Source organism: Zalophus californianus, chromosome 10, assembly GCF_009762305.2.
Source record: "Zalophus californianus isolate mZalCal1 chromosome 10, mZalCal1.pri.v2, whole genome shotgun sequence".
Lineage (NCBI taxonomy): Eukaryota > Metazoa > Chordata > Mammalia > Carnivora > Otariidae > Zalophus > Zalophus californianus.
The window spans coordinates 113,216,514-113,237,389 of NC_045604.1; the positions used below are offsets into that span (position 1 = coordinate 113,216,514).

The 20,876-nt window shown below is 48.2% G+C and overlaps 1 protein-coding gene and 1 long non-coding RNA gene across 3 annotated transcripts; one reads left to right on the forward strand and one right to left on the reverse strand.

The window, feature by feature from the left end:
- Positions 1 to 4,119: 4,119 nt before the first annotated feature.
- On the reverse strand, positions 4,120 to 4,929 carry LOC113931759. The gene is made up of 2 exons (XR_003522858.1): positions 4,797 to 4,929; positions 4,120 to 4,398 (listed from the first exon to the last, which is right to left on the reverse strand). It is a non-coding gene; the product is annotated as an uncharacterized LOC113931759 (long non-coding RNA).
- Positions 4,930 to 5,122: 193 nt separating this feature from the next.
- On the forward strand, positions 5,123 to 15,460 carry ZFAND2A (zinc finger AN1-type containing 2A). 2 transcript variants are annotated; one of them, XM_027613213.2, is made up of 7 exons: positions 5,124 to 5,381; positions 6,439 to 6,533; positions 7,184 to 7,278; positions 8,924 to 9,052; positions 12,674 to 12,825; positions 13,639 to 13,722; positions 14,075 to 15,460. In XM_027613213.2, exons 2-7 carry the CDS (start codon positions 6,479 to 6,481, stop codon positions 14,091 to 14,093), a joined length of 534 nt encoding a protein of 177 aa, XP_027469014.1. In that variant the 5' UTR covers positions 5,124 to 5,381; positions 6,439 to 6,478; the 3' UTR covers positions 14,094 to 15,460. The 2 variants fall into 2 exon arrangements, with proteins under 2 accessions (XP_027469016.1, XP_027469014.1); XM_027613215.2 differs by lacking the exon at positions 13,639 to 13,722 and having other exon boundaries at positions 5,123 to 5,381.
- Positions 15,461 to 20,876: the final 5,416 nt, after the last annotated feature.

The window sequence follows — 20,876 nt, forward strand, 5'->3', positions numbered from 1 at the left end:
AGGTAGACCAAGTGCACTCCTGGTAAAGCCCCTGGGTGTCCACTTTCACATCTTCTCTCAACACTCCCCATGTGCCAGCTCATGCTGTGGGTGAATTCTGGTCCGCTCAAGGCATGCAAATGCCCATCCATGTATGTGTGCACACATGTGATTGTTGTGTCTGTGTCTGGGGAGGTGAGATAGCGTCCAACCAATTACATTTATTTTCTTCGGTTAAAAACTCATTTATGAATCTGGTTGTATTAAAAACATTTATTCAAAATTTGGATGTTTTTCATTAAATACTTTTTTACATTTTAAAAAGGAGATAAAAGTAGAACACTGAAAGTTTTTAATGTTTTATTTTAAAGAACGTAATCTTGGGGGTGCCTGGATGGTTCAGTCGGTTAAGCGTCCCACTCTTGATTTTTGCTCAGGTCATGATCTCAGGGTCCTGAGACTGAGCCCCATATCAGGCTCTGATTCTTTCTCTCCCTCTCCTCCTTGCCCCCACCCCCCTCAAAAAAAAAAAAAGTAATTTTGTTTTTTTCTATGGCAGTGTGGTCACTACCTGTGGTAGGCAGCATGATGCCCCCCCCCCCACACCAATGTTCATGTCCCAATCCCTGGAACCACAAATCTGTTATCTCACATGACAAAAGGGACTTTGTAGATGTGCTCATGCTAAGGATCCTGAGTGCGGAGATAATCCTGGATTGCACAGGTCGGCCCAATGCAATCCTTTTATGTGAAAGGGGGAAAATAAGAGTCAGACAAGATGTGGCAATGGAAGTAGTGGTTGAGGTGATGTGACGGTCCAAAGATCATGGGCAACCTCCAGAAGCTGGAAAAGGCATGGAAGGTATGTCCTACAGCCCCCTGAAGGAATGTTGCCTTAACACCTCGATTTTAGGCCTGTGAGATGCATTTTTGACTTCTGACCTCCAGAATGGTAAGATAGTATGTCTGTGGTTTTAGGCCACTTAACTTGCTGTAATTTGTTACAGCAGCAATAAGAAATATTACCAAGTGCAAAACTATGAATTTGCAGCACGGCGAATTTGATTCCATGCAAGAATTTGGATTTTTCCTCTAAAACTCAATAGTTAATGTAAATATAAAACTTCACATTTTAGTGTTACAATTGGTTGTAGCAAGACCCAGATAACCTGGGAATATGTGGATCTAAAGATTTTTCACTTCAACATTTGGCATAAAATTTATAGGAAAGGGCAATATCCAACCCACTTTCTAACAGCAATTGATTCATTTAATTATAATTTATTTTTTAACACTCTGATTACTTAACATTCTTGACTTTTGGAAATCTGAGTGTCTACAGCACTGAAGTAGTGGGTATTTGTATTTACTGGAAGACCTGAGAAATTAAAGTTCTGTACTAGGATTATTAAAAAGATAATAACACATATGTGATTTTTGACCCACAAATAATGACAATGATTTTACAGGCTTGTATTTGTACTTATGCTTCCTTAGTAAATTATCTTCTTTTAAAGAATCCTTCTGGGGCGCCTGGGTGGCTCAGTTGGTTAAGCGCCTGCCTTCGGCTCAGGTCATGATCCCGGAGTCCCGGGATCGAGTCCCACATCAGACTCCCTGCTCAGCAAGGAGCCTGCTTCTCCCTCTGACCCTCCCCCCTCTCATGTACTCTCTCTCTCTCATTCTCGCTCTAATAAATAAATCTTAAAAAAAAAAAAACAAAGAATCCTTCTGGAATAAAATTGAAGGCTTTGACTGGCACTGGATTTTGACCAATCTGAAGAAGGTGGAGGGAGTTTGTGGAAGCAGTGCCTACAATTGCTCAAGGATGTGGAGTGCTGAGGGGGTAAGCACAAAGCAGGTGTGGAGGTGGAGATGATGGCCAGAGTGGTTTGTTACATTAAGCAAATAAATACATAGACTGAAAAATAAGAAAATAGAATAATGAAACTTGGGTTTTTATTGCTAGAGAAGTTATTTATAAACACAAAGAGAAGATTCCAAAAATCCTGAGATGTTGGATTGGAATTGAAGGTAAAGATACGACTGTTTTCCTAAAAATATAGATATACAAGTAAAGACAATTACAGATGTGTCTTTATATATAAGCAAATATACATACATTTCCTGACCCATGTCCACTGAGGCCTAGAAGCAATGAACTTTACTAGCAATAAGCACACCACACACTCAAATCTTGATTTTTTTTTTTTTTTAAGATTTCATCTATTTGTCAGAGAGAGAGAGAGCATGAGTGAGTGCGTGTACAAGCAGGGGGAGCGGAAGGCAGAGGGAGAAGCAGGCTCTCTGATGAGGACGGAGCCCAATGTGGGACTCAATCCCAGAACCCTGGGATCATGACCTGAGCTGAAGGAAGACACTTAACTGACTGAGCCACCCAGGTGTCACTCAAATCTTGATTTCTAAATACCATCCTCCACTAAAAAGAAACAAAGCTCCTTGGAGAAATGGCTAGGCAAGGAAGGGAGCAAAGAATGACAGGATGACAGGGACATGTCAGAAAAACTCAAGAGCTAGCTAGACGTGGCTCTCTGGCCATCAAAATGACAGCAGCAGAGCACCACCACTGAATAAAAGAGAAATCGAGTCCATACTGATATAAATAAATAAAAAACAAAAGGGAAGTCTCTCCCTTATAGAACACCAACTAATAAATGTGAAATGAACAACAGAAATTTTAAAAAGCACTATTTGGTGGGGTGGGGGTGGGGGGGGCGCCTGGCTGGCTCAGTTGGTAAAGCAGGTGACTTGATCTCAGGGTTGTGAGTTCAAGTCCCACACTGGGTGTAGAGCTTACTTTAAAAAAAGAATTAAAGGGGCGCCTGGGTGGCTCAGACGGTTAAGCGTCTGCCTTCGGCTCAGGTCATGATCCCTGGGTCCTGGGATCGAGTCCCGCATCGGGCTCCCTGCTCCTTGGGAGCCTGCTTCTCCCTCTGTCTCTCTCTCTCTCATGAATAAATAAATAAAATCTTTAAAAAAAATAAAAAATAAAAAATAAAAAAATAAACAAACAATTAAAAAAATAAAAAGCACTCTTTAGCAATGATCACAGTGATCCAGGCAAAAGTCACTGATAGAACTTAAAGTCAACAGGCAAAGGTTGATAAAGGATAAAATAATGGGGGGCGCCTGGGTGGCTCAGATGGTTAAGCGTCTGCCTTTGGCTCAGGTCATGATCTCCAGGTCCTGGGATCGAGCCCCATTTCCGGTTCCCTGCTCAGCGGGAAGCCTGCTTCTCCCTCCCTTTGCCTCTCCCCACTGCTCCTGCTCTCTCTCTCTGTGTCTCTCTGTCTCAAATGAATAAATAATAAAAACCTTTAAAAAAAAAAAGAATAAAATAATGGTGGAATTTTGGAATATCTCCCTACAAAATACTAATCAATTTACAAATGAAAAAAAGGAGAAACCTAGCAGACATCTACATGACTAGGTAATCAAGATGAGTATCACCCACGATAGGATGGGTTGCAGCACAGCACCATTCCTGTGGTATTCCTACCAAGAAACATGACCTGCATCTGGTCCTCAGGAAACATCCATGGACCCCGACCCATCTCCAAAGTCTGTGGTCTTTAGTAATAAAAACTATTAGGGACAAGAAGGATGGAAGACCTCTCCCAGCATGAAGAAGACTGCACCTATGATTATGGATGGGACCCTAGAGCAGAAAAGAAGAAGAGACATTGACATAGTTGGCAAAATCCAATGGAGTCTGCGGATTGGACCTTAATACTGTTCTGACACTGATTTCCTCATGTGGATGGTTACAGAATGGCTACCTAGGAGTGTCCGCTTTGGGGAAATATACATGCAAATATTGGGGGTTATGGGGTATCGTGCCTATAGCACATTCTCAAACGGTTCAGAAAAAGACCAGGGAAAATGGGTATGTACACGTACAAACACACACACACACACACACACACAATTCCTGTTATTTGTGGTTTCCACATTTGTGAATTTGCCTATCTGCTGAATTCACCTGTCACCCCAAAATCGATACTCGTGGTACTTCAGTTATTCGCCCACACGAACTGAGTAGCAAAAACTCGAGCTGCCTGAGAGACACACTTCCAGTCAAGGTGGGACAAGACGACACCGTCCTTCTTTCTCGGTTCAGTTCTGACACGGTAAATAAGCTTCCGTTCCACGGCCTAGTCAGTGTTACGGTCTTCACAGTTTTAAGCTTTCTGGTGGCAATCTTTCGGCTTCAAGGGGCCTCCAGGCTGGTGTTTAGGTGCTGTCCAGTTTCCGAGGCACCAGGAGGCTGCGATGCACCCTCCAGAGAACAGCAGCGGACAGGCTGGGTTCGGGCGTGACTCACAGCACGGCGGGCCCTGAGTTCAACGTGAACCAATCAACAACGGACGGCAAGGTTGGTCTTTAAAGGCAAGTGGTCTTTAAACGGAAACACACGTGAAACAAGGTTAGGGGTGATGGCTGGACGTGACCGGAGGCTCCTGGGGAACTTGACCGGGTGCCCGCAGAGCATCTGCTCGTTCCGTTTGCGGGGGCTTCACAAAGTAACACGCTCCGAGACGGAAAACCAACCGCGCACACATTTGTGGGGGGCAGGAGAGTGCGACAGGACAGGCGAGGGGGCCCGGGCAGGAGACGCAGGGAGCGGACGCGGGGAGGGGAACCGTGAGGGACGCGGCAGCACCCGGGGAGCCCACGAGGCGAGGACAGGCAAGCTCTCCGTCGAGGCGGAGGGCGTCCTCTCCCCACGGTCAGGCCCCCTCTCCCGCTCGGGGCGCCCCCCGCGCCCACGCCGCCCGCTCGTGCCGGCTCCGTACCTCGCGGTGGCACCTCTGCGGCGCGGGCTCGGACCCTCGCAGGGCGCGGCTCCCGGTGAGGCCGCCCCGCCGCACGGCCGCCAAACGGCCGCGGCCTCGCCGCCGTGACTCAGCTTTCCCGCGCCGCGCAGGCGCCGCCTCACCGTGACTCAGCGGCTCCGAGAAGGGGCCGGACTGTTCGAGAAGGGAGGCGGAGGAGCGAGGAGTGGGCGGGCCGACGGGGCCGCGGCGGGGGCGGGATTGGCCGGCCGGGCGCTGACGTCTCCGGGAGCGCCGGGAACGCCAAGCCTCAGCGGGGCGAGATTGGCCGGCCGGGCGGTGACGTCATCGGAGCGCGCCGGGCGGATACGCGTCGCGGCGGCTCTTTGGCCCCCGAGGCCGGGGATAAATGGCCGAGGAAGCGGCGATACGGGATGCTTCGTTCTCCCGCGGGCTTGGACCGCGCGGGGCCGCCCCGCAAATCCCATTTTCCCCGGCCTTTTGGTCTTGTTCCTCGTGGGTGACCGCTGGAAGGGACATCCAGCCTTCCGTGTCCGCCGCCTCCCGCTCGCCTCCGCAGCCACCCGGGCGCCCGACGGTAGCCAGGTCCGGGGATGGGGGACGCGCGGGGGCCCGATTCGCACGCCGGGGAGGGCTTCAGGTGCTAGCCGAACGAGCCCCCGACCGTGGGCTCTCACCGCTGCTGTGTCAAGGGCTGGGCCCGATGAGACAGCCGCGGGCGCGCCTGCCACCGCGGTACTGCGCTCCGGGGCGCGGGCACTGGAGAGCCCGTCTGCAGTTGGGGCCATAGTGAGTGGGCGCGGGGGCGGGAGTTAACAGCATCCTTTGAGGGTGTAGGGAAGCTGTGACGGTCGGGACGAAGGCCCCTTTGGAGGAAGTGACTCTGAACCATGACCGGAGGGGAGCTGGGGACAGCATGGCAGACCCTCCTCGGAGTGGACCCTCAGGACCTGACTTCTGGGGAGGGACTTCTTGAGAGTGTTGTGGCTGCTAGGTCCTGGAAGGGATCTCGTGAGGCCTGTTAGGGACTCAGGTTCCCTCTAGAGTAGCTTCAGCCCGTGTCCGCCTGGTTTCCACCATGAGTTAAGCGCTTGCTCTTCTCCCTCCTCAACTCCAGGTTGATTGTTTTTAGGGAGCAAGTTGTAAGTAAAACTCAAGGCATGAGGGAGTTGAGAACGGGAGGGACAGACTTGAAGTTCTTCGGGAGAGTGTCGTCAACTAACGTGATTCAGTGCCTGGTGACGGTTTTGTGTATGTCAACGAGTATACTCATTCTGTGAAATTGTGGCCCAGTTTTTTGCGGACATTTGTGTAAGTTGAATATGGGAAAACCCTGTCAACGTGAGTCAGAATGGTTTTAATCAAACCTGAATTCTGGGTGAGCTTCTTCAAGTAAGAAATTAAAGGACCAAGAAACAGTCAGGGTCATAATGGATCCTGAAGGAGCTGGTAACTTGTACTCAAGCTCCTTTTTGCTGAAAAGGCAGCAAGAATTTGTGATGCTTTAGTGCTCTGCAGGGGCCCAGGATGACTTGGGCACTGAATGCTTCCCACAGAACATGTTTATTTTCTTAGCTGTAAGTTATGAACTCTTGGGACTGAAATTCTGGCCATCGTACTTTTCATGTTTTAATTCTTGTAGGTGATCTATCTGCTATCTGTGTTTTGGACACTTCCTCATAATGGAGTTCCCTGATTTGGGGAAGCATTGTTCAGAAAAAACTTGCAAACAGCTAGGTAAGTGCTTTTAAGAGAATGTTAGAAAATGTGTGTTTTGTTAGCTGTTTAGTCGGGGAGAACTAGCCGTTTTATTAATTAGCTGTTCCCTGGGTCTTGGCTCTGCTGGCTTTTCAGTGTTGGGAGGCTGGCCTGAGGTGCAGGTTCTGTTCAGCCCTGTTATTCAGCATCTACTGAAGGCCAGGTACCAGGGCCAAGGCCAAGTGGATACAAGCGTGCTGCTTAAATATTTGCGATACTACATGGGATGAGTGTGTTTTGAAAAGAGCTTTATAGGGGTGCCTAGGTGGCTCAGTCGGTTAAGCGTCCGACTCTTGGTTTTTGGCTCAGGGTTGTGAGATGGAGCCCTTCGTTGGGCTCCTGAGCTAAGCAGGAAGTCTGCTTAAGTTTCTTTCTGTGCCCTCCCCCTACCCCCCGCGGCCTCTCTCGAAAAGAAAGAAATAAAATCTTGAAAAGAAAACATAGCTTTATAGGTTCTTCAGTATTGCTGGCATTGTGAAATTCATGATCCCCAATTTTTTTCTCACATGTGGTACCTCAAGGATACATTTGATAGGCGTAAAGAACTCAGTGTAGGTAAATAACCTGTTTAATGTGCTCTGTAATTCTTTTGTCCTGATCTTTAAAATGCTATTGTTTTTTTGTTTTAGATTTTCTTCCTTTAAAATGTGATGCATGTAAACAAGATTTCTGTAAAGACCATTTTACTTGTGCTGCACATAGATGTCCCTTTGCATTCAAGAAGGTAATTTATCATACTTCATTCCAAAGAGTCTATTTTTCACTGTCTAAAGCTGTGCTGTCCAAATAGTAGACATTAGCCACATATAGCTAGTAATTGCATTAAAATGAAATGAGACTTGAAATCCAGTTTCTCAGTCGCACCAGCCACATTTCAGGTGTTCAGCAGCCACATGTGGCCAATAAGTACTGTATTGGACAGTGCGGAGGTGGCACGTTTCCACCATCAGGGAGTTCTGGATGGCACAGCTCTAAAGCAACCGGTTTCATTTTTAGGGGCTCTTGAAGTCAAATTGTTGTATCCAAACCTTCAAAGCTTACTTTGCATGTTAAAATAATCTGCTCCTTTGATTCGTTACGTCGAGAAAAAACATAGCAGTATCTTTGTGAAGCGCAAGAAATAGTTTAATAGTTGACAAGGTATCTAATCTGGGAGGTATTAAAAAGGCTTATCTGGGTAACTTTGCAGCCTTGGGATCCTATTTAGTGGCAATAGTACCTGGGAAAAATGGGAAGCTGAAGAGGACTCTAAGAAAACCAACATGTGCGAGTCCAAAGGTGCGCTCCCTCTGTTACTGACTTTGCCGGTGGCCCTTATTCGTTGTGTCTCCGGTGGTTCAGAGGTTATCTTAGTGACTTCTCTGTGTCTGTACTGCTGCTTCCCTAGGGTGGCACTTAGAAACGTGAATGACCTAGCATCATTACATGCTTTAATTCGTGTTGGCCAGGGTCTGACCCTCCAGCGTTTTCTAGGTCATCATGGAGGGCGGGTCAGGGTGACTCATTTACCAGGCCCCGATGACTAGGCCACACTACCCAGTTTATTTGTTGGCTTGACCTCCCATGCCCCTAGATAGGGAGAGTCTGGCTAGAGATCATTAGTAATGCTTTATTTCTCAATATGGCAGACTTGTCAACTGAGGGAGTGCTTCTGGGTGACCCTTCAGCTTAGCCCCTACAGACAGTAGGCCCCATAATTCTTCGATTACCTGTTTGGATGTCAGTTGTCACCTGTTTTCTTGCTGAGCTAAGTTTCCTTAGCTCCTGTCTTGGCTCTGAGGTTTTTTAACTGCTGGGCATGCAGCTGCTGGGTGCTTTGTTCTTCCCTCCAGAGCCCCTACAGTCTTGTGCTTGGGTCATTAGGTACCTGAGAGCTCAGCCTAGCCGTGTGCTCTATCAGGAGAGTGAATCTCCCTGCGTGTGAAAGTCACAAAAGAACCAGATAGGCTGTTGGCAATTGAAGGGAACTGGAGGGTCTTTATGGCTCGTGTTTTCTTCTTTCTCTCCATTCTGAGGGATTTGGGCTGCTTCACCACTCACCGACATGGTGTTGGACAGACAGCCCTGCTGCCCTGAGACCAGATCAATTTCATTGGCTTCTTTCCTTGGCTGCCTTTCACTGATCATCTCAGGGTCATTTCTACAGTTGGTTAATAGTCTGTCATGTTTAAATTCCCCTGGACTCCACCTATCCTGAATCTGTAGAGTTGCCTTACTGTTAATCCTTTGTGTTAACAGTGTCCCCTTCTAATGAGCGGTCAGAAGATCAGTGTGTGTACCCTATGTGGTTTTCAATGCAATGTGCTGTCGTACCTTTTTCTTTTGTGAGTTTTGATTGAATCTGGAATATCATCTATCATTATTTTTAGGATGTTCAGGTCCCAGTGTGCCCACTTTGTAACAACCCTGTCCCAGTAAAAAAGGGAGAGATACCAGATGTGGTGGTTGGTGAGCACATTGATCGAGACTGTAACTACCATCCTTGGAAGAAAGAGAAGGTAAGGACAAATTATGTTTACTCTGTGAATGTTTGGTCTTTCTGTAGGGGGGAAAAGGCCGGTTATCTAAATATCTGTAGTCCTAATCAGCTGTGTACAATAATAAAACCTTAGTGATGTGTCAGTGTTTTCCCATGTTGTGATGGCTTGGGTTCTTATAGTTACATGAACATACTCTGAATATTAGAGTCTGCATTAGGATTTGCTTCCCTTACAGGATTCTTACCTTTTTCTCTCCAGATGGAGAGTTAATGTGGTTTCTAGAACCGTTCTGGCGTTTTTTTTGTGGTTTTTTTTTGAAGATTTTATTTAAGAGAAAGAGAGCACAAGCAAGGGGAGCGGCAGGCAGAGGGAGAAGCAGGCTCCCCAAGGAGCAGGGAGCCCGACGGGGGACTCGTTCCCAGGACCCTGGGATCATGATCTGAGCCGAAGGCAGTTGCTTAATCAACTGAGCCACCCAGGCACCCCTAGAACCATTCTGTTAATGTGCACTTTTCCTAAGCTCCTCCTAGGAAAATCTAAAAGGGTACATAGAATTTGAACATTCAGTGTTCTTGCTTTTATAGCATTAGTATCTTTGTGAAAGCTCTACATTTGTTCATTTGGGGTAAATCATGTTAGGAAAAACAGTAGGCCTCTGTTCTCCACAGCAGGTGCTTTCAACTCTTAGTCTTGTTTGTTTGGGGTACTTCCTTTTTCTCCAAGTGTGTGGATTGTTGTCTCTTGAGTTTGTCTTGTTCCCCTGTAGTTTTGGGCATTACCTGTTCACCACAGTGTGGGCTGAGCATGGGGTTCGCCCCCCCCCGTTCCTACATGGCCACGTCTCTTGCCACTCCCGCCCTCCCAGCAGAGGTGGCGTGTGCTCTTGGGCCGGTGTTCCAGGTCTCCATAGCTGAGAGATTCCCTCTGCATTTTTCTTATGCTAGATCCTAGTTTCCTGCATCTATCTCCCTTACCAGGGGTCCCTAGTCTCCTGTGTCTTGTGTTTTTCTTTCTTAGTTTTCCCTTATTTGTGGCAAGGCCTATGTCCCACTTGCTCCCTAGGAAAGACCATGGAAGGTCATGTATCTCCTGGGTCTTCATTCTCTTGTTTCTCCTTGATTAGCTGCCTGGGGATAGCAGCCTGGCTTTCAGATCTTTGTTTGAATAGTTGCAGGCGCTGGTTCATTTTCTCGTTTCTGCTGTGGCTTTAGAGAATTTCCCAGCTGTTCTACATGGTCCTTTGTGGGACCAGTTTTCTGTCTGGCAGGTTGGAAGCTCTCTCCCCACCCCACTCCTCCCCACCCCAGCCCCTTCCCAGAGTTTGGAAGCTTCACACTGACTGTTCCTGGCGTGGATCTGTCTTCATCTGTTGTGCTAGGTAGGCAGTGGACCCTTCTAAACTGGAAACTCCAGTGTTTCCATCTGGAATGCAATCTTGGATTCTTCAATTTCCTCTAGACTCCTGTCTCTTGGGTGTTGGACCTCCTGGATAGGTCTCCTTTTTTTCCCCCTTAAGTTTTCTTTCCCTGTGCATTCTGTGTCCAGGATGTTTTTTCTGCATCACAGTGAACGTCGTCTTCGTGTGCCAGTCTGCAGCACGGTGGGGGCAGTGTGGACTCTCGCCTTTGCTGCAGGTCATCTGCCCAGTCCACCTTCTGTGCTGTGATTTCAAGTCTTTCTCTTGGGCTAATCAGATTCCCCTGAGAAGATGTTCTGCTCCCTGCCTGGAGAGCATGCTCTGGCTTCCAGGATTGTGGAGCCAGGTGGAGAGAGCTCTTGCATCTCCTCTGAAGGGAGTGTGAAATCCTTACTGCCTTCTGAGTGCCCCTCCCATGTTTCTTGTGTTCGTCCTGCCCATTGCTACACCTTCCAGGCCAGCATCCTCTCTCAGGCCCTCTGCCGAGCGTGCGTCTTCTGCTGGGGTCAGGTGCAACTCTGCTGGTCTGTTTCTCAGACTCGCACCACTTCTCCTGTTGTAGTCCCACGGCACCCTGAGCTGCTGCTACGGCTGATTTGTGAACCTTTGGGGGTTTTGTTTCGTGAATAGTCATCTTCTCGACTTTACCCACCAGTTTACAATTTGGCTTTCTTGTATCTGCCAGGTTCAGTATTACTTGTTTGTGTGCTTTTTTTTTTCCCCCTAAAATCTTGCAGCTGTTTGGTTTGTGTCCCGCCCCCCGCCCTTATTCTTGGCCCTTGTGGGCTTTTTAGAGAATCTTCTTCCTGTCATTTTCATTGTATTTCAGGAGTCAGAGCAAGTATGTGTTCAGTTCTCCTTCCTTAACCAGAAGTCCAAGGAGACTCAAACTGAACTTACCGTCAGTGGATGGCACATAACGTGTGCCCCTCTCCCCTTGGACCGCAGATTCTCAACACCACTCAGGCCTTCCTGGGGTTTGGTCTCGACCAGCTCTGTGGTTTGCCCTTCCCGAAGGCCCTACCAGGTTACTCAGGTTATTTTTCTGAGATGCCCTGCTCCTTTTTTCCCTCTCTTGTTGCTCTCCAAAATAAGTGCGTGGGCTTTGAAGGAGCTTGTCTCCAGGAAATTGGCTTTTGTCAGGCCCAAATCCCAGTTTCCAGTCATGGATCCTGGTTTATAGTTACGAACTACGTGGTCGTTTTACATTAAACACACAACAGTTGCGGTAAATAAGCGTAAGTCTTGTTAACTCCCGCTTGCTGCTTTCAGCCTCCAACATGAGAAAATAAGCTCTGTATGCCTTAGACTAGCACCCAAAACCCTTTATTAACCAGCCAACCCCAGGCCCCCTCCATAACCCCATTCTCTTCACCCCACTCTTGCTGTGCGCTGTTAGGCCTTGCCCTCCAGTCCTTCTGGAAGTTCTTCTAAAACCTCCCTGCCTCTGTATAAGATCACAGCTGCACTAGGCATGCTTTCCTCCTGAATTGACAAGGTCTTCTTCGTTCTTGACTCACCCGAGATTCATGACCCGAGCCCGTCCCCTCTCCCCACCCCCGTACCCCAGGGCGGGCATACCCTCCTTTGCTCTCCTGGGGCAGGCACCCTGCATCCCTGCGCTGTGAGCACATGCTGTGGTGGCTGAAGGCCGTCTCTGCCTGCCCGCCTTTGCCAGAGTACTACTGCCCTCGGGCTTCTAGGTGGGTACCTTTTGACCAACATCCTTACTTCACAGAGTCGGCAGTACCTGGGAATTTATATCACTCCCTCACCCCACCCCTATCGCCCCCGGCAAATAAAAACACCCCAAAACCCCAGTAACAGAACGGGTATAGGGACTGTAGATACTTCAGCTCCCTGGAATGTCCCCAGAGCCCTTGGAGCCAGCTGTCTTCTGTGGGACTGGACACAATGTCACAGGCTTGGCGTCCTTCTTTCCATGTCCCTGATCCCCACTCCCCTGGGTTCTGTGGAGGTATTTTTGGCTGAGAATGCCTCCAGTTGTCTCACATGAATCCCCAACTTAAGGTGCTGCTTTTGTGTTTATTTGTTAAAACTTTCCAGTCTCCTCAGTACTCACCTGTTTACCTGGCAGATTTTGAATGAAATCTTGGAATCTTCATTCCTTGTAGCTAAGAACCATTTCTAGTTTAAATGCTGGTAGTCTTATTAGGGGCTTGTTAAATAATTGCTTAGTGAAGCAACTCTTGCTTTCACAGATTTTTATGTACCGGTGCTCAAAAGAGGGCTGCAAGAAGAAAGAGATGCTGCAGGTGGCTTGTGACCAGTGCCGTGGCAGTTTCTGCATTCAGCATAGACACCCTCTGGATCACAGCTGCAAGCACGGGGGCCGCCCCGTCGGCACAGCCAGGTGAGAAGAGAGGCTGGCTCTGGCGTACCGGCTCATGTATGGTGACATCAGTGGGCGCGCCTGACCCCCATGGTGGAGATAGGGCAACTTTGAGCGTTGTACCGAACTAAGTTGTTGAGGTGAAATGTTTTTTGTAGGAGTTTGGTTGAATGTAATCTAAATTAAAATTGGATTCTAAATTATAAAGTTGGGTTCTAGTTGTATTGTTTCCAGTGGCTGCCAAAACAAAGTACCGAGGCCTGAGCAGCTCCAACAGCAGGAGTTCAGTCTCCCTGCTCTGGAAGCACAGGTCCAAGATGGGGGTGTGGCGGGGCTGGCTCCTCCCAGAGGCTCTGGGCATTCCTTGGCTGTGGGCGTCTCTCCCCCCCCAGCCTCTGTGTCCTTCATCACCTGCATTTTCCTTGTGTGTCTGTGTCCAAATGTCCCCTTTTTATGAGGACACGGTCCTACTGGATTTAGGGTCCTGTCCTTCTCCAGTCTGAGTGCATTTTAGCTAATTACATCTGTGACAACCTTACTTCCAAATGTCACATTCTGAGGTCCTGAGTGTTTAAGACTTCAGTCTATAATTTTGTGGGGACACAATTCAACCCGTTCACAAGTGGTATAACCGAGAGCACCTTTCTCAAGTCAGTGAAAACTTTTGCCTAAACTGGCTGTTGAGTGGAAGTGGAAGCGTAAATTTACCTTTTAGTTACTGGTAGTTTCTCGTGTTGTCTGGGCCTGAACCAGGCAGAGGTTTTGCTGTGCACACAGCTCTCCAGGTGAGCCGATGAAGGGGTCGATGACTGTTGGTCTGACCTTTCTGTGTAGGTGTGCAGCTGCCAGAGCCTCTGAACACAAGCTGTCGGGAGCCTTAAACACACTGTCCGCCAGTTGGCTGGCTCAGCGACTCAGGTATGGGTCCAGAGGGTGTGCACAAATACAGGTGCTTTGTACCAGGTGGTTCTTGTCCGAGTGACGAGCATTGAAAAGTCGTTGCAGTGCAGTTAATAACTGACTGGTTGAAATTATTTGCTCCTCCGTTGGCTTAGTTGTAAGGAAGGGTGATAGAAGGTCTGGATGTGAGCTTTCTCGAGCCCCAAATTACCAACGCAGTTCATTCCAGCACGGAGTCTATCTAGTAGTAACATTTTTATAGGTGGTTTCTGAAATAACCTTATTTGGCCTAGAGCTTTTATATGATCAGTTGCTCCTGGTTAATCAAGACAGACCTAAAAAAATAAGCCATTCTTTTGTTCTCTTTCAGGGGGAAAGTAAGGAGATGATGTGGCTGTATCCGCCCGCACTGGCACACATTAGCTTGTTTTGTGATTCATTTTAGCTTGGTAGGCAGCACTTGTGCTCTGTTGCCTTTGTACTTCTCATGGCAAACAGTCTGAGATGCCAATAAGACTTTTCCAGCAAAATGTACAAATTTTGGCAAAATAAACAGAGGGCTATCGTATTCTAAGTTAGGCTAAGCTACTCCATCAACCTCTGCTTCCTCCCTCCTGCCCCCCACATAAAGTGACGTGAAGATTGATGTGGCACACTCAGATCCTTCAGAGGGCAGCTGTGCCCTGGCCTGAGTCCATCAAGAACCTAGGGTTCTGGAAGCCTCGGTCACTTGCACAAGCACACAGCTGATTGCACTCGGTCTTCATCTTGTGGCTTCTGACAGGCACCTGAGCCCAGGAAAGGGGGGAGGCTGTGGGCCTACCTTGCTAAGGGCCCTTGTTCCGAGGTGGCCCCTGCACACACACAGTCCCTGTTCTACTGAGAGAACAGCCCCGTGGCCACACAGATTCAAGTGCTGGGCTTACCCTGACGGCCTCGGTCTGAGAGCGCCCCATGTCCTGTGACCCTGGGCATTGGGAAACATGAAGCAAAGTGTCATTTGAGTTGGGTCCTGATCTTAACCCACTGGTCATCCACCTATACATTCAGACCTCTCCTTGCTCCTGGATTAATAAAGTCCAGGCGATTATTCCTGGTGTCAGAGCCTCAAAACAATGCGGGGAGGGGCTTCTATTCAGTTTCCATTCCACAAATAGGTGATCAAAACTATTTCTGTGGGCTGTCTTAATTGGTGGTGTTTGTTTTCTGGACCAGTGGTTCTCACACTTCCCAGTGCTCATAATTGTGTGGAGGGCTCCGCTGAAGGGCGCTGGGCCCCCCCTCCCAGAGTTTTCTGGTTCTGTGGGTCTGGGTGGGCCTTGAGAATTTGCACTTCTAGCAAGTTCCCAGCAGATGCTGATGCTGCGGGTCTGGGGACCCCACTTGGACAAATCACTTATCTGCCCCCCTGCTGTCCAGTATGTAGTCACTAGCCACAGTTTATGGAACACGGGAAATGCAGTCGGCCCAACTGGGGTTGAATTTTTAGTTGTATTTAACTTAAAGGCAATTAACTTGATGCACTTTTTAGAAAACTCTTCAGTATGGTATGTGAGTCTTGTTCCAACTGTAAATTTTAAATAAAGGTCAACCCTTTCTCATGGAAATTTAATACTCAAATTGAGAATCAAAAACACTGAGCTTTGAAGACAATACCAATAAAGTATGTCATTGTTAAAGTTATTTATTTACATGTTGAAATGCTAATATTTTGGAAATGATGGCTTAAATAAAGCAATAAAGTTAATTTTACCTGTTTGTGTTTTAACTCTGGCTACTAGAAACTTTAGAAACAGGTAGGTGGCTGGCTCTTTTTTTTAATGGTTTCGGGTTTTTTTTGTTTTGTTTTTGAGAGAGAGCAAGCGTGTGTGTGTGTGTGCACGCGCATGTGCGCGCACGAGGGGAGGAAGAGCCAAGCGAGAAGGAGAAGCAGATTCCCCCCTGAGCAGGGAGCCTTACGCGGACTTGATCCCCGGACTCTGGGATCATGACCTGAGCTGCAGGCAGATGCTGAACTGACTGAGCCACCCAGGTGCCTGGCTGGCATTGTAGTTTTGTTGGATGGTGCTGTTCTTGGTCATCCAAACTAAAGGACAGAAACCCACATCTTACCAGGAAGAGAATGGTCAGCTTATGAGTGCTCATGCTTCTGTCTTCGGGTTTGATTAGAACGTTTAGGCACAGTACAGTGGTCCCCTCTTAGCTCAGGGGTACGTTGCAAGACCCCCGTGGGTGCCTGAGGCTGTGGATTGCACTGGACTGTAGGTATCTGCGGTTTTTCCCTGTACAGACCTGTGGTACTTAATTTTATGACTTGGGCACAGTAAGATGAACTACAGCTAGTAAAAGGGCAATTGCAATTATCCAGGCATACCACATACTACTTGCTTTATTGCGCTTCACAGATCTGTGTTTTTTTATCAATTGAAGGTTTATGGCAACTCTGCATTGAACACATCTGTGGTGCCATTTTTCCAACAACCTTTGTGTGTCTGTGTCATGTTTTGGTAATTCTTGAAATATCTCAGACTTTCTGATTATTTGTCATGGTGATCTGTCATCAGGGATTATGACTCACAGCTCAATGAAAGCATGTTGTATCAAAGTATCTTAAGATCCATGCATTGGTTTTTAGACGTAATGTTGCACATTTTAGTAGACTACAGGATAGCATAAACAGCTTTTATGTGCACTGAAAACCAGAAAGATCACTTGACTCCCTTTACGGAGATGTTCACTTTATTGTGGTCTGGAACCGACCCTAGGATCTCCGAGCTTTTCCCCTAACAATATACTGCAATAAAAGTTACGCAAGTGTGGTGTCTCTCTCCCTCAGAATTCCTTACTGTCCTGCACTCCCCGCTGCTTGCGATGGCGTGAGATGATCAAATGCCTTCCTAGTGAGATGAAGGCCTGTGATGGAGTGTTAGTCCAAATAGGTCAGAGGCTGTGTCAGGAGGGGGGTCGTCAGCTGCTAGACCACGGGGACCATGGGCACTGAAACGTGGACACGGGGATGGTTGTACTCAGAGCTCTCTATCTTCCCTCCAGCGCTGCGTTAGTAGGCGGTCAGGGGCTCCAAGGGATGTGAAAGCTTGGGAAGGTAGAAGTGCCCGGCTCCTTGTCCTGCTCCACAGCACTGACTCACTGCTCCGTGTCCCGTCTGGCGGCTCTGTCATCCACAGATACCAAGGTCCTGGGGTACCTCCTGCCCACCATGTGCGTCCTCCCACAGTGGCATGGTCTGGCCAGATACTGGCCAGGTCTTGGTCTTTGCACCAGGCTGTGGGCAGTCTGTTAGAGGTTTCCTGGTGTTAGTGTCACTGTGCTGAAGAGGATGTATGTTTATGCTTTGATAGAAGGTGCTAAGTTGGGGTGTCTGGGTGGCGCAGTCGGTGAAGCATCTGCCTTTGGTTCAGGTCATGATCCCAGGGTCTGGGGATCGAGTCCCGCATTGGGCTCCCTGCTCGGGGGGGAGACTGCTTCTCCCTCTCCCTCTGCCATTCCCCACTTGTTCTTTCTCTCAAATAAATAAATCTCTAAAAAAAAGGTGCCAAGTTGTCCAAAAAGTCCTAGCAACATGATCAGTTTTACCAAGACCTCAGCAACTGCCTGTTTAATTTTTTCCTAATCTGATGAAAACATGGTGTCACCACACTCTAGTATGTCTTTAATTAGCAAAGTTGAGCATCTTCTTCTGAGAGCTATCCATTTGAAGGATTTAAGCTAAGGGAGTGCGCTCGTGTAGGTGCCACTGAGCTGCTCACGATGCACCAAAAGTTTGCGGCCAAGAGATGGAGAAACCCCAAGTGTACAAGTTTTCATGGGAAGCGCTGATAATAATATTAGCACATTACATTTTTTAAAAGATTTTGTCAGAGAGCACAAGCAGGGGGAGCGGCAGGGGCAGAGGGAGAAGCAGGCTCCCCGCTGAGCAGGGAGCCCGATGCAGGACCTCATCCCAGGACCCTGAGATCATGACCTGAGCCAAAGGCAGACGCTTCACCAAATGAGCCACCCAGGTGTCCCAGCACATTACATTTTTTTAGTGTTAAAAGTCTGCATGCATTTTTGAGAAAAATGTAGCAGAGTTTTGTGCTCTGTGTTCATCTGTCCAGGGTAGGGAGGGGTTCACTTTTCTTATCTGTTGGGGTGCTTCTGTGGAAATGTTTGAGCACCAGGCAGTGGAAGGAGCTTCTGAGTTGCAGGATGGGACTGCATTTGCTCGGCCATTTGAGGAGTGATCTGGAGCAAGCTGAGTAACCTGTTGGCTGTACTGATTTGCAAACAGCAGCCAGAGGTGTGATTGGGCATGAGTGGCGTTCTGTTAACAGGTGCCGTGGGCGTCCTGTGTGTGTTCCCAGCTGTTGAGCATCCCCAGGGCAGAGGGTCCTCGGAAGCTCAGGTTGGATGTCTCAGATGGAAACCCGAAGCTTTGCTGAGAGGAACATGGGCACTCCAGCGTTCACACTCTGTCCCGGGGCCTCCGTCCAGCCTGCGAACCCACCACCCGCTCCTCTCCTGGACAAGTGGGCGTAAATGCCAACCATTTGAGGGTGTTACCCCTATCTTGTCCTAGGGAATTTGGATTTGTGGCCGATGTGGGGAGTGACAGCCGATGTATAAGCTGGACATTTTCTCTTGCTGGCTGGGACAGATGAAACATGGGTGCCCCAAGTCTCCTATCTGGGCACCTGGACCCACAGTCAGCAGGTGACAAGCGCCACGTGAGGTAGCACCTCTCCCTGCCCGGGTTGCCTTCCTGCTTTTCCTGAGTTGGCCTTGGGCTGGCACTAGCCAGCTGTTCCTGGGCAAGGCCCAGAGCCAGGCTGCCCGTCATTCCTGGTGTCTGGCGTCTAGTCTGCAGCCGGACTGGCCGCCATCTGCCCAGTGGTGTGCAAGCCCCAGCATCCCATGCTCACCAGGCGTTACCAGAGGCCTTCCGTCTGGATGGCAATGAGGGCTGATGGGAATGTTGGTTGCGTTGGGGAAGTCAGGTGGGGTGTCACAGGGAGAGTGGACACACTAGCCATCAGCGTTTGTAGGTCATCCATGATCGGAGGAATTGGGGGTATTTTAAATGTATTTTTTAATCAACCTTCCGTATTCCTTCTTTGCAATAAGCCTAAGACCAAACTCAAAAGATAGGTTCTGAAATAGGTCAGTGGCTGAAATGGCCTTCGTTCTCCAGGCTTCTGGCCTGAGAGTCGGCGTCTCTGGCATTCATCCAGTATTGCAGAGGTCCTGAGGCAGTGGTGTTGTGTTCTGGGGAACATGCTGAGGGAAACAGGTCCGATTTCTCCATTTGGTCTGCTGGGAACTTTCCCAGCAGGGAACTTTCCCCGCTTTGCAAGCGAGGAGGAGAGTGTCCGGCTGTGGCAAGAGGTTGTTTGCTGTTGGTTTCTAAATTTTTTGTCCGAGTGTGTCCTTCGCTCCCTGCCTCTCACTAGGACGTTAGGGGGAGCTCTACCCAAACCCACAGTTGTAGAGTTTATACACACCCCAGTTGTAGGTGATGAGATCTTCTCCTTAGAATGTATCACCAGCTAAGATTTTCTTGGAATACTACAAAAGCAACCTTTTAAAATGGCCTTTAGTAGACGAACCAGGAGAGATGATGGACTCTGAAAAACAAACTGAGGTTTCTAGAGGGGAGGAGGGTAGGGGGATGGGTTAGCCTGGTGACGGGTATTAAAGGGGGCACATTCTGCATGGAGCACTGGGTGTTATGAAGAAACAATGAATCATGGAACACTACACCAAAACAAATGATGTAATATATGGTGATTAACATAACAATAAAAATTTTAAAAAATGGCCTTTAGTAAAAAAAAAATAAATAAAACATGCCAACAGGCAGAGCAGTTGGTTAATTTTACATTCTGTAGATTATCATTCTGAACTAAAGTAAAGTTACTTGTGCAGATAGCTTCACTTTGGCTCAATCTTAAGAAGAAAGAAAGTGCGTTAAGAGTATCTGTGGGCCAGTGTCTCCCTTCCCGCTTTCCTGTGAACGTTCCCTGGAGAACGAGAGCACTGAGAAGGGCCACTGTTTCCACAGCACTCAGAAAGCCAGGGAAAAGGTCAGGTTCTCTGTATTGAGCGACCAGCTGTTGGTGCATACGCAGCGCCTAGATGTGAAATCATGGCTTGTCATTTGGCTGAGTGTTTGTGTCCTTCGCCTCCCACCGCAGGCAGGTCCTCCGGTGCTGCCCGGTGCTGCCAACCACAGAGCACTGGCCGCAGGCTGACTCTTTGGTCTGTCGGCGCCACATGCCCTCCCACCCACGTCCCCGCTGTGACACACCTGTGTCTAGTGGAGGCCGCTGACCCTTGCACGGTTTGGCTAAAGATGGAGTTTGTAGGAAGAACGACAAGTGAAGGAAACGGTATCACTGTAGTTTTTGCTAAATTAGGAAAATTGTTGTAAATTAGGAAAGCAGTTTTACTGAATTCAGACCAGAGACCCATGGGGGGTGCTCAGAAGTGTTTGGCAGGAGTTGGGCTTGATGTGCCTGGTTCGAATTCCTGCTGCAACATACAGAGACGGAGCAGAATCGTCGTGTTCCCAATGGTTACTTATTTCAGCTATAAGCCTAGAGCAGGATCAGTTGTGATTTGAACTTTTTTTACTTGATAAACTGATTTTTTTAGAGCAGTTTTAGGCTTCTGCTGAGCAAAATTGAGCAGAAAGCACATCCCATATGCGTGCTGCCCCCACAGCCTCCCCCACGATCCACATCCCACACTGCCTGGTTTGTTATAGTCATCCAAAGAGTAGTGAAATCTGCTTAAATATGCGTGTGCTTTTAAAAGTATAAACTCCCCCATGTTAACGAATACCTGAACCGTTACGTGTAGAACTGCCTCTTACGTGACCAAAAGGATGACTGTGCAGCAACGGAAATACAACACACACAAACTTGCTGTGCTGTCCTGTTTTCAAGTTGTCACTTGTATGACTGCGTTATTATATGGGTTAGTCATGAGACAGGTATCAGGCTCCCGCCTGCGAGGCCGTAAGTTGCTGAGGAATCCTTAAGGGAATTTTATTTTATTTTATTTTATAAATTTTTGTTTATTTATTTATTTAATTGACAGAGAGAGAGAGACAGCGAGACAGGGAACACAAGCAGGGGGAGTGGGAGAGGGAGAAGCAGGCTTCCCGCAGA